The 12986-nt window shown below is 35.7% G+C and overlaps 2 protein-coding genes across 10 annotated transcripts in view; one reads left to right on the forward strand and one right to left on the reverse strand.

Moving 5' to 3' along the window:
* LOC118279653 (LIM and SH3 domain protein Lasp) overlaps positions 1 to 2809 on the forward strand; it is a 42923-nt gene extending 40114 nt beyond the window's left edge. For all 4 annotated transcript variants that reach the window (XM_050702629.1, XM_050702631.1, XM_050702630.1 and 1 more), the window contains one exon: positions 359 to 2809. In XM_050702629.1, the coding sequence (XP_050558586.1) occupies positions 359 to 514 (156 nt within the window). In that variant the 3' untranslated portion in view covers positions 515 to 2809. The remainder of the gene's footprint in view (positions 1 to 358) is intronic.
* Positions 2810 to 5012: 2203 nt separating this feature from the next.
* The window catches only part of LOC118279631 (transcription factor CP2), a 64638-nt gene continuing 56664 nt past the window's right edge, over positions 5013 to 12986 (reverse strand). For all 6 annotated transcript variants that reach the window (XM_050702614.1, XM_050702615.1, XM_050702613.1 and 3 more), the window contains 5 exons: positions 11358 to 11448; positions 10518 to 10633; positions 10011 to 10085; positions 8628 to 8757; positions 5013 to 8253 (listed from right to left, as the gene is read on the reverse strand). In XM_050702614.1, coding sequence (XP_050558571.1) covers positions 8101 to 8253; positions 8628 to 8757; positions 10011 to 10085; positions 10518 to 10633; positions 11358 to 11448 — 565 coding nt within the window. In that variant the 3' untranslated portion in view covers positions 5013 to 8100. The remainder of the gene's footprint in view (positions 8254 to 8627; positions 8758 to 10010; positions 10086 to 10517; positions 10634 to 11357; positions 11449 to 12986) is intronic.

Here is a 12986-nt window from a genome sequence, read left to right on the forward strand (position 1 = left end):
CGATTTAGGTGACTTGACAACATTTACGCTTGTAAATCGGCAAATCTTAAACGTCTTTAGTTCAAAAATATTTATTTTAAACTTTCCAGATGAGGTAAGGTTTTTTTTTTTACTTTCAGATCACAATTTTTAAACAATAATTTCCAGATCCAGTTTTAGTTCATCCGACTGAGTTACTTAACAACAGTGTTCTTGTGATATATCTACCAATGAGGCTAATGTTAAACTTCAAAATCTTTAATTTAAACAATACTTTGGGCACGTCAACAGAATAAACACCAACATTATTAACAAAATAAGATGAAGACACAGGTCATGTGCTTATGCCAATTTTCAACATTAATCTCTACTGTTCCAGGTATCATTCCGCGAAGGCGACCTAATCTCGAACGTGACATCGATCGACTCCGGCTGGATGACCGGACAGGTTCTCCGCACGGGCCGGACCGGCATGCTCCCAGCCAACTACGTGGAACTAACGACCCCTAACGCTGGACCCCACTACGACAACTGATTAGACTAGACCCCCAACGGCAAATTAATTGTTTTGTTGTATGTGGTTGGTTGAGAAAGTTGTACTTTTATAGGTATATTGATAAATGATAAATGATATTGATTTTGCAAATAGGTTACAATGTAACTCTTTCACACGTCAATCTCTTTAATAACTAGATGAGGCCGGCATTTCCTATCGGACTATGAGAAGAAATGCCGAAACAAACTCAGAGCTCATAGTCTCTTTTAAAGTCCAGACAAAATCAATTATTAGCTTTGGTCTCTTGAAAGAGCCTTTGTTGTTTTCCATACTCCAAACTATAAGGATTGCAAAATTTCACGAACATTGGCACTTGCAAATGCTTCTCTATAGAGGTACTTAGGCAGTATTATATCACATTCTCATAAAAAGTTAACATTCCAATTTTTCCTAAACAATCACATACCACAAAATAATTTATCACGTCATCGTATGTATGTAATTTCAAAACTTGCAATTTTATTATTAAGTCATTTTTTAACTAATTAAAATAAAAAAAAAAAAACCAATCAAATATTATGCAATCGTGCCTTTAGTATAGAAACACGAATTTGTCACCTTTTTATTAAACTTTTATAGAAATGTTTTTAAAAAATTGCAAGGTATCGTACTTTTTCACGTTTTTGGTATTAAAATTTTTAACTTATTTAATGTAAACTTTTGATGGTACTAATTACAATGTAAACTGTATTAGGCTTACTCCTTCCACATAACTGGTGAAAAGTGGGTGTTATAATATTGCATATGTACACCCCTGCCTACCCATTAGGGGAATATAAGGTGTAAATTGCCAGTTAAATGGCATCGAAACGGCACATTTTAGGATTTTAAAAAATATTTTAACATGGTTAAACGTCTCGATATATTTTTATATAAATAATATTTAAATATGTATGTAGTCTTATCATCTACAATAATTGTAGTTTTAACATTTTAAATTATGGCTGGACCAGATATTTTGCGAAAATTCCAAGTCTTATGATGTTTTTTATTGAAAATTGCCACGTAGCGTTGTTTTCTTATGTATATTATTATGAATATACATTTTTAAACACATTTTTGGGTCGAATGACCCCATAAAATATATCTACAACATATCTACAATTTGTAACGACTGAGTTTAAAATAAAGAAGTAAATAAAGCCTTAAATAATGACTGCTGTACAGAGGCCTTTATTTTTAATTAAAATAGAAATAACTAAACTTTGATATTAAAACATCTTATGAACATTGTCTCGTGTCAGTAATTCCAGATTCTTGTATTATTTTTTATGAAATATAGTTTATTTATTGAACATTTCCATTTACATTTTAAATATATGTTCGAGTAGAATCTTAGTATTTTATCTTACATAGTTATTTTAATTTATTTATGTGATGTTTTTAACTCCAAATTTTAGTAAAACGATCAAAACCAATATTGAGATTGTAAGCATTTTATTGTCATTCCATTTTATATAAAATAAAGCTTTATTCCACATATTTTTGCTTTAAAATATTTATTTTATCGATAGTCCAAATCTACCTAATGAGATTTTGACTTCAACAAAGTCTATGACCCCATTTGCCAATTGGGGTCGTTTAGATCAGAACTTAAAAATGAATAATGTCTGACGATTTCTTATGACCCCAAAACGGTTATTTTAGCGGTGAAAATACTTGGCATTGCTTTTTATTAAGTACCTATTTATATTTTGTTATGTAAGAGTGTTTCCGACATATTTCCTGACCCAAATCACTATCTTTCAGATAAAACTTAAATATTTTGACTTCACCACGAAATATGTCCGATACATGAAGAAAAAATATGAATTATTGTTATAATATTATGCTTAGAATTAACATTTTAAAGTACCTGTTGTCAGGTCGCTTGTAAATACACATTATATTGTTACTTTAAGTATATCTACTACACGAAATGTAAACGTTTTTGCATAATACTTGGGCACTGATCAAGACTAGTATAACATTCCATGTATCATTGACAATAATTCTGATAGAATAAGAAGCTTATTTTTAAATAGATAGGTATGCAAACAATATTTGAGACTGGGGTCATTGTCTAAGGGGGTTTTTGGGGTCAAATAGCCCCCAAAGGTGAAAGGATTTGCCTAATCAACCTGTATATTTAAATGTATCTTAAGTAATAGACGCAATAAAGCATTGTTACAATAACTGTTATGCCTAAACCATCACAAACGAACGCTAAATATTTTATAGGACCAGTATTAAGTTACAGTGCCTTTTGTAATATTTAATAAATTTTATAAGCAATTTCTTTGGTTTTATTTCTTGTTTCAAATATTTTCCTTGGCCTTATCCTAGCTCGCTGATAGTTCTTGCAATATCTATATTACGAAAACTATAAATTCTAGCTAACAAACAAAGATACTCGCATACCCCAATAAACTGAGATATATTTCCTAATTGGAGGTAGCTTCCATGCCAAGATAATTTTCTAAGTAATTCATAACACAGTAAGAAATGTGGTAGAAAATATCCTGGAATGTTATTTGATTTTGAATGAATATGTATCGGGGTAGCTTTTCTATTTACGGAGTCTTCACGTCTTGATACTGGTGGTGCTTTGCATTCGTCTCTCCTTAGCGTATGAGAGGCCAATATATCGAAAATTCGCATCCGACAAGGTGGTAAAAGGGTAACTGGTCATTAGTGATCGTTATTTAAACACGTGATTGTACTCAAGAAATTTTCTTTGTATACTCATTATTTTTATTTTTATCACAATAATAAAACAACAAAATTTCGCGCGCACGTGCTTTCGCATGATCAGCTGTTAGCAGCGAGGCGCCGAGATGTGTGAATGGGGTGACGCCAACTTGGTCAAGTTCAACGCTATCAAAAACCAGGCGTGTCTATTCTCCGCTAAACGGAGTCAATTTCCGCTGGCTGCTACTTTCCGAAAGGTAACCGTTCCAATATCGGATCATCGTAATCTTCTAGGCGCCTATCGCCTACACTTAACTTTGGCTCATTGGATGATTTTCCCTCATCAAAAAAAGAGGGTGAGACGGTACTTCACACCGAAACAGCTGCTAGGCCTGTACCAAACGCAGGTTCGGTCATGTATGGAGTACTGTTCTCACCTTTGGAACGGCTCGGCAGCTACATGCGCTAGAATATATTGAGAGGCGTTCCAAGTAGCTCAGCAATGATAATGCGCTTGTAGAGGCCCAACTTCTAAGCCTCGAACACAGGCGCAAAGTTGCAAGCCTTTCCGTTTTTTGTCGGATGCATTTCGGTAGTGTTTTCTCTCATAATTTCTAATTTAATTCTAATCTAATTCTCATAATGAAGCAGCCCTTGAAGGCTGCTTCTCTTCCTCGACTGGCGCGCGTGCAACACTACGCTAACGCCCATGCAGGGGACGCCGCCAGTCAGTCGCCCGCAGGCCTCTCCTATCAAGGTCGCAGATCTGCTAAGGACTCACGACGCGGATTTACCCCGCGCCCGCCGCGGTGGCAGGCCCGCAGCCTTTGTACAATACAGATATCTATATAAAAATTAAACCACAATAGACGACGCGTTTTACACCCGCGGCATCTGCGATTGTTTGCGGGTGCAGCGGCGATCATCTTGTACCAATGGGCGCGAGCGCGGCGGTTTGCACCCGCGCGCTCTGCGGTCGGTCAGCGGGCGACCACTCTGATTTAACTCATTGACAAGAATGACGAATTATCCTTAACGATCTCTTTTCGCTATCGGTGGATGCACCCAGGACCTTTTAGTCCTTATTTTTTTTTTTATATTCTGTGTATCTAGTAAGTACGCAACAGATCGTTTTTTGTGTGTATCCTTGGTGGTCTGGAACTATACTGATCGTTTAACGTCCAATCTTACAACCGCCAGTCTTGTGATAATCAACCGCTAAGTTTGCGGGCGATAATCACAACCGCTGCGTAAAAACTGCGATCTCGTGAGTATTGAAAACAAAGTATAAAACAAAGTCGCTATTTTTGTCTGTATGCTTAAATCTTTAAAATTACTTACTAATTACTACTATTTTTGTAATAGGTAGAGTGATTCAAGAGGAAGGTTTATATGTATAATACATGCATAATATATCACCAATGCACTCATGCGAAGCTGGGGCGGGTCGCTAGTTGAGAATAAGTCACTAACGCTTAGGCTAACGTGACGGGCGCGGGAGAAAAACGTTTCGTGAGTCCTTATCATAGATGAATATAAGTACTGACATAGTCCTTATTGCTTTTGCCAACATACTACACTACAAATCTTACCGTTATGGAGTCCTGGTACTTTGGACTAAATATGACATATTTTTGTTAATTATTGAAACTGTAACTACTGCTGCAAACTGCACAATCTAAGAAGTCAACTCCGACAGTTGAAATAAGTATTGAAATAATATTTTCTATGGTTAATAATGTGCAAGTTAATAGTGAATGGACAGGTTGTAGAAAAATGTGGATTTTAAGAAAATCAAACAAATGCGTCTTTTATACATTTATTTATTGACTATATACTTTCATACATTGACTAAAACTAATTCATGCAACATAATATCTTATTTTCAATAATAATATAAAATCTTATACAATATTTATTTTAATACTCCGTGAAGCAACAGCGCTGACCTCAGAGGTCGTGTTAGGCACTTTTTAAGGCACCATTTAACTTTACAAGTTGACAAACCAAATGTTTTGGGGGTCACAAGTCCCAAGTTATTGGGGTCATATAATCCCGACTTATGGGGGTCATTACTTGAAGAAAAGCCCCCTAAATTAATTGTAAATAAAATTAATTTGTAATAAAACAACATTTATGTTACTTACATACAAATATATCTAAATAACAATAATAATCTGTGATGACATAACAACCGAAATTAAAGCTAGAACTAAACATAAAATGGTGAGTAGCTGCCTAAATACATGACATCGACATGTAGCGAGACTTTCAATATATTATGTAACCCAATTACATTGGATTTGACATTACTTAATTACATTTGGCATGATTTTAATATCAACTGATGATACATTTGAGTTTTACATGTAGTGTAGAGATTGTCCGGTCAACAAATATACTTTAAATGTAGCGGACATATGTCTACAGTACTTATATAAAAAAATGCAGTCTCGCTAACATTTAAATAATACACTAAGCTCCTGGCTATTCACATTTAAACTAATTACACTAAAACATTGCAAATCCTGCTCAAATTATATTTAATACAGACTCCATTAATTAAATTAAACATAAACCGTCATACTCAGAGACATTTAATGATTACTTAAACTATTCCTTATATTTGAAGCTGGAAATATAAAAATCCTTACGATTTTGTATCGGAAGCATTTGCTAAGGACTGGGTTAAGTAACCATTAAATGACTGAGTATAGAGGAAAGTATATTTTTACAATAATGAAAACTCATGTTTTATACATTGACAATAAATTGCACCTGATTTTGAATTTTTAAAAATGTTATTACATCTACTTAAATACCTTTTATAGACAAGTTACATATAATTTACAAGCTGACGTTTTAAAAAAATACAAATACATCGGCAATACGGTATCAGATTTTTTGTAAAAACCAAGCTTTCACTATCGCAAAAATACATTTTAAAAATAGAGTATTTTTATCCTACTAGCAGTTTTATTAAACTGCGTGTAATAAAGACTTAAAACTATACATTTAGATAAACATATAGAATTATTTGTATAACATTAGACAAATCACTGCTGTACTCAGAGTCTTTTAATACCCAGTCCTTAGCAATTGTTTTTAGAACACAATTGTTACTAAGGAATAGTCAAAGTATCTCTGAGTATGGCAGTGAGAACTATTTTGACAAGAATTATCATCACTATATCAGCTACAAGACGACCACTGCTGAACATAGGCCTCCCCCAACGACTTTCAAATCGGTTGGTTGGAAGCGACCTGTATTCAGCAGCTCTCTGCGACATTATCAGATTGTCTTGATACCAATATTGTACAATAATGTTCTTTAAAAAGACCAGTAGTCTTTTTCAATGTAGGCTGTGTTCAGCACTGAATCTTAACTAGTTTCTACATATCAATATTATATGAATTGACTGACATCTGTCCTCCACTGCTCGCTAGAACTAAAAATATTCTTGTAAAACAGTTCCATTCAATTATTTGTCAAACATTATACAAAACGTTACTTACTAAAGATAAATCTACAAAAGATGAGTACAAATGACGTTAATGAGATGAAATTAAATGACAACAAATACTCCACATGGCCCCTTTCCAAAATAACCCATTCCTTTTATGTCAAAACCTAATTTTTAAACCTGGCTTTTGTATTTACTCGCTTTAGTATATATTAATGGGTATATATTGAGAGTGTTTATGTACTTTTATATTGAAAGACCAGCTTTTAATATAAAAATAGCCCAATATGTATTCATTAATCTATTTTACTCTGCAACTGACATCGTGATTGCTCTCTAATCACCCATGCCCAAAGAGTAACAATTATAATAATTTTATTACCAATTTCATAAGTCAAATCTAACAGATAATTCATACACAAATCCAATTTGTTAAGTTATCTTATAGATAGGACTGTGAAGTTGGATTTAAAAGCAAGTAAATATGCCATATTTAGCTTTAGCCAGGTTTTTATAGTCTTATTTAGACTAAAATAATATTAACAAGACAAGTCCATGTTCCATTTTACGTCTATCAGACGTTATTTTTGACAATCCCAATAATCATAAACAATATATTGATTAATAAATCAAATTGTTTGACAAGAATATCAAATCCATTTCGATTTGAAACATCAATTTCCTTTACTTGCGCTAAAATGCGCAAACACACGTCATAACTTGCGCAAACGTGCGCTAAATAGAAAAGATTCCATTTCAGTATATTTTAATTCTTTAAATATTATGTCACCTCACGCCTTTTATCCCCGAAGGGGTAGGCAGAGGTGCACATTACAGCACGTAATACCACTATACAATGTACACCCACTTTTCACCATTTTGTGTACGTTAAGTCCCATGTAGTAGGGGGTGAGCCCAATTCATTATCAAGTTTACAAATATGATAATTTCATTAAAATTTTCTTTATATACCCTTTTTAATCCCAAATTATTTAGGATGGGCACAATATATTATTTTTTTATCTACATAAGCCTATCATATTTATTTTGTTGACCTTATAGTATAGACTCGCTTTATTTTTATCTCTTTCCTTCTTTGAGACAAAGAGAGAGATGGACAGAAAGCATGATTTTACTATGTAGAGTTTATGTATTTGATCTTATATGTATACTTTTGTAGTAAGATAAATATGAAATGACAACTTTCACATGTTGAAAGAATGAACATTTTGTAAGACAAAATATATTAACGTTTTAAAATTAAGTGGCGTTTCAGCATTTGAAATTTTTGACGTTCAAAAGTGCCTTCCTGGTCTAATTGAAATAAATAATTGTGACTTTGACTTTGAACAAAAGCCCGACAAAATAAAATTTCCATTTATACAAGTTGTACATTTCATATTATACCTTGTTCTATATCTTCACGCTGCATTAGTTGTTGTTGGTAGCGCAGAGCAGTAGAGCGCCGCAGTCGTCGACTCTCTCTAGACGGTAGAACGAATTGTCCGGCATGTGACGCACGAGGTCGTCGGTGAGACGGACACGGGCCCCGTTCGGCCCCGAAACTAGTACGGTCTCACATTCCTGTTGGACAAAAGAAGGTTTGTTAGTTGGTTTTTTAAATTATTTTATAGTTGGTGTTCAAATCTGTATAGTCTGTTATTACTGGATTACACATATTGTTATTAGATTTGAGTTCCTTAAAATAATGCAAAATACAGGATAATATATTATAAATTAGTAAATTTCGTTTCCTTTTCTAGAATTTAAACTAAAAAGTACAGTTAGACTATACTGTGGTTACAGTATAATGATTATGCAATATATCCTAAACAAATCCACAGTCATTATTAGGCCCTTCTCGGGAATATAAGCAATCTTATTAATTTTATACACATAAATACAATTTTTAACACAAAATCATGAGAAATTTTCTAGTGAAATTACTATATTGTTACCTTAGAAGCATGCACGAGCGAGTTCAACTTCTGCAACAGCTCGTGTGCCCTGCAGTTGTGCAGATAGAGGGCGCTGTATATGTTGCTGCCGGCCGGGCACACGTACACCGTCAGCCGGGGCAAGATGCGTCTGCAATTTACAAACAAACAATAATTAACATTATTATAGTATCGAGTAATTGACGGAGAATACAGTAGAAATTATCGAGCGTAGAAATAAATCACAATATGTAGCATAAATGATAATTAATGATATTTATTTCTGTAGGTAGGTTATAAAATAACACTTTTACACGATAATATTTCAAAAAACTAGATGAGGCCCGCATTTCCTATCCGACTACTCTGAGAAGAAATGCCGAAACAAACTCATAATGGATGTGATGTGCTATGTAGCTATGCTACAAAGATGTAATAGCTAAGCTGTGAAACTATGTGATCGTTTCCACTGATACTAAGTTATGTAGCTGTGCGAGGAAGATATGCAGCTCCAGTATGCGATGTATCGATAGTAGGGAACCCATCCATAGCACACATTTATATCACGCATCTTTCCATACAAAAACCCATAACTTAGCTGAGTCCGTTCCCACCAGTGCTAAGTTATGTGTACAAATGAATATGATTGGTGGAAGCCAAACGCATCCACAGCAACGTAGCATAGCACATCTCTGGTGGAAAAGCACTGTTATGTTATAAGTCCCATGTAATAGGGGGGCGAGTCTATTGCCAAACTTTGTACACATATAGTACCAATGCGTGAAGAAATCTAGATCGATATAGAAGACTAAAATTATCCCAGCATCTGATATCTATTTGGAGATGTTTTGGAGTGTCGCCAAGTTGCAACGTCACTGACACATAATTAGAAATTGCAATTACTGTACATGAAGTACAATACAAACATAAAAGTACGATATTTATGCTCTGAAGGAGGCTTTCTCCCCGGTGCGGCGAACAACGTAACAGGTTACCGGGGCTCCGATTCAAAGTAGTAGAAGGAACGGGGTGGTTTTTAGTCAGTAACAGTCTGACACTCCCTCTCGCCTTGCCCAAAGCGGGAGAAGTAATTGGATGATTTTCCTCACTTAAAAAAATTACTTTTTTACTTCAACAGTCTATATGTGGCTACTGTTGACCAAAGGCCTCTTCTCACACGGCGAAGGTTTCTTCAAATCATCAATCATCCCACCTTGGGTTTCAAGAGGCGAGAGGAGAGCGTCAGACTGTTACTGACTTAAAACCACCACGTTCCTACTCCTGTTTCGAGCCGGAGTACCTCCTAACCCTCTTAGTGTTTCTGTCATTATCATAAAATTGAGATAACAGTGGGAAAATGGGATAATGATTGATAGATTATATTATAATAGCAAGTCTACTTACGTGGCATGCAGAGCGTTGAACAGGCGGATACCGTCGGGGAATCCGCAGATCTGAATGATTTCGTCACGAGTCAACCTGTGAAAAAAAAAACTTTAATACGGGAAAGACTAAGAGATGAGCTGTTAGGTGATAGGATACTACTTTTACTACTATTTTATGCCATGAGAACGCGGGCGAAGTCAGTTGCAGAAGCTAGTATGGAATGTAACTGAAATATTGCATGTATCCCGATTCATCATCATCATCATCATCATATCAGCCATAAGAAGTCCACTGCTGAACATAGGCCTCCCCCAATGGTTTCTAGGCTGGTTGGAAGCGACCTGCACCCAGTGGTTCGTGGTCCCTGCGAACTTAACCAGGTTGTCTATCTACTTTGTGGGTGGACGTCCTACGTGTTTTATTGATTTTTTTTTAATTTTGACGATGGAGCACGCCTGCCTATGAGCAACCTGTTCACTCGGGACTTGAAGACACCCAAGTTATATTATATAGGATTTAACAAACCTGAGCAGATCAGCTCCGGAGAAGTTGTTGAATGTAGCAGCGTAGTGGGAGAAGCGGTTTCTCGCCAACCACGCCTGAGTCTCCGAGGAGCTAGCTTCCTTGGACAAACCAGAGTTCTGAGGACAAAAACATTATTATTATTACATAATAGCCACACATACATCACATTACAAATGTGATAGTTTGTTTGTTCGTTCGTTCGGATGTATGTCCGTCAATGACGCTGAAATAACTGAAGGAATTTTGATGAAATCTGGTATAGGTACAGATAGGGTGTGGACTGACTTGGGCGACTTTTAATCCCACGGGAACGTGTCACATAAAATAAAATACCTTAGAGTTGGCTCAACTATGTCTAGAGATTCCATTAATTTTTAGAGCACTTCTATCGAAAGTCAAAAAGTCTAAATTATTTATTTCAAATAGACCAGGAAGGCACTTTTGAACGTCAAAGCAAATATAATAACATTAATAACGTCTGTCTGTCGGTCATTCCTCTTGGTCTTTGAACTTCGAGCCTGCACCCTCATGCATGAGTAGCGGGTGTGTTAAACCTTCGGGCCGCCACGACATTTATCTAGATACTAGATTTATTTATTTTATTTATTTACAAAATCTCACCTAAAAGCTTTGCAGTCTTCCCAATGCGATGCGATATTTAGGCCTTAATACTTAGTTAAACCAAAATATCAAATTCTGATGTCACTAATTTAGTTATAGTAGGAATCTGTCTACTGAGTCGTAAAAGGTTACATAATGAGTTGAATTCAACGTCTACTTTAATTAGGAAAGAAGATAATTGATTGTATAAGTTTCTAAAACTAGAATATTTGTGTGTACCTTGTCAGGATCTTCAGCAGGCTGCGGCAGGTCGGGCAGTATGGCGCCGGGCGAGTGGCACGGCGGCGAGTTCACTTTCACATCGTTCGTCCTGGGGACAATGCAAATTAATTACATTTAGTATAACACATATTTAAGTGTGGGAGAGCCATGCTTCGGCACGAATGGGCCGGCTCGACCGGGGTGATACCACGGCCTCATGGAAAACCGACGTGAAACAACGCTTGCGTTGTGTTTCGTTGTGTTCCCAATCTTCCTAATCCCTGATTCCCCAACAACCCTCAAATTCCTAACACCCAAAAGGCTGGCAACGCACTTATAACGCATCTAGTGTTTCGGGTGTCTATGGGCGGCGGCGATGGCTTACCATCAGATGATCCGTCTGCTCGTTTACCGGTTTATGACATAAAAAAAAAAACATGAATGACAGCCATTCTAGAGATCACATATCCAACAATGAAACGAATTCATAAAACTAATAAAAAATACAATTGAGTTTCTTACTCGTTCTTCTCCATAGGAATCTACACTTTGGAACGAGCAACACTTAACTTTAGCTTACACTTAACCTACTTTATATTATAACAATTAAAATATTATAATTTTAGAAATATGTGCACTCTTGTAACTTGTGCACTTGTCTGTGAAGTCCCGAGTTCAATGACTGAGCACGTGATTTTATATTTTCATCATTAATTTTGATAAAAGTATTCGAAAGTTGATTGTTTATCATAAAGGTAGATTCTATTTTTAGTTAACAACAAAATTAATTATATCACGCTTTTTATATCTAGATGAAACATGCTGAAGTTGCTTTTACTATACAATTACTTATTAAAATCGAATAAATTCATTGCTTTATCATCAGCCTATAAATGGCCACTGCAGACTAAAGCCTCTTCTCACACGGAGAAGGTTTTGAGCATTTAATCACCACGCTTGCTCAATGCGGGTTGGCGATTTCTTATAATTAGAAATCCTAAACCCAGGTTTCCACACTATGTTTTCCTTCACCGTTTGTCAGTGGTGTCTAAACAATATTAGAAAGTACGTATAACTCGGAAAAAGTCACATTGGTACTTGTCGTTGGTAGGTTTCAAACTCTCACCCTCTTGTATGAGGAACGGGTGTCTTAAACCTCCGGGCCACCACGAGACGACATCCATTGCTTATTTCAAAAACAATTCCAAATACAATGCAATTTGTTATTATCATTATTTGAGTTATAAGTCCCATGTAATAAGGGTGTGTACCTATTATATGCACAGATAGACATACAATTCCAACATTTGCCAGTAAATAGAGCAAACGATACGAGGATTGCTGCCAAAATTATTTACCGCTGTGTATTTAGAACCGGCCTTCCTGAACGACCGGTAAACGTCCACATAATATGTTATTTACGCTTTTATTTTAGAGCTTTTCCTGTTTCTTCTATTATTTTTTCATTTTCCTCATTGGTCGAGTGTAGAAGTGCGAATGCCAGGCAAGAGAAATCTCAGGGTCGATTCCTGGATCGGCCAAAGTACCTATTACTGGGCTTTTTTCGGTTTCTTGAAGAATTTCTCAGTAGTAGCACGGAGTCTGGAATTGTGTCCAGTATATGGCAATAGGCTCACCCCCTATTAC

The sequence above is a fragment of the Spodoptera frugiperda genome, chromosome 22 (assembly GCF_023101765.2).
Source record: "Spodoptera frugiperda isolate SF20-4 chromosome 22, AGI-APGP_CSIRO_Sfru_2.0, whole genome shotgun sequence".
NCBI lineage: Eukaryota > Metazoa > Arthropoda > Insecta > Lepidoptera > Noctuidae > Spodoptera > Spodoptera frugiperda.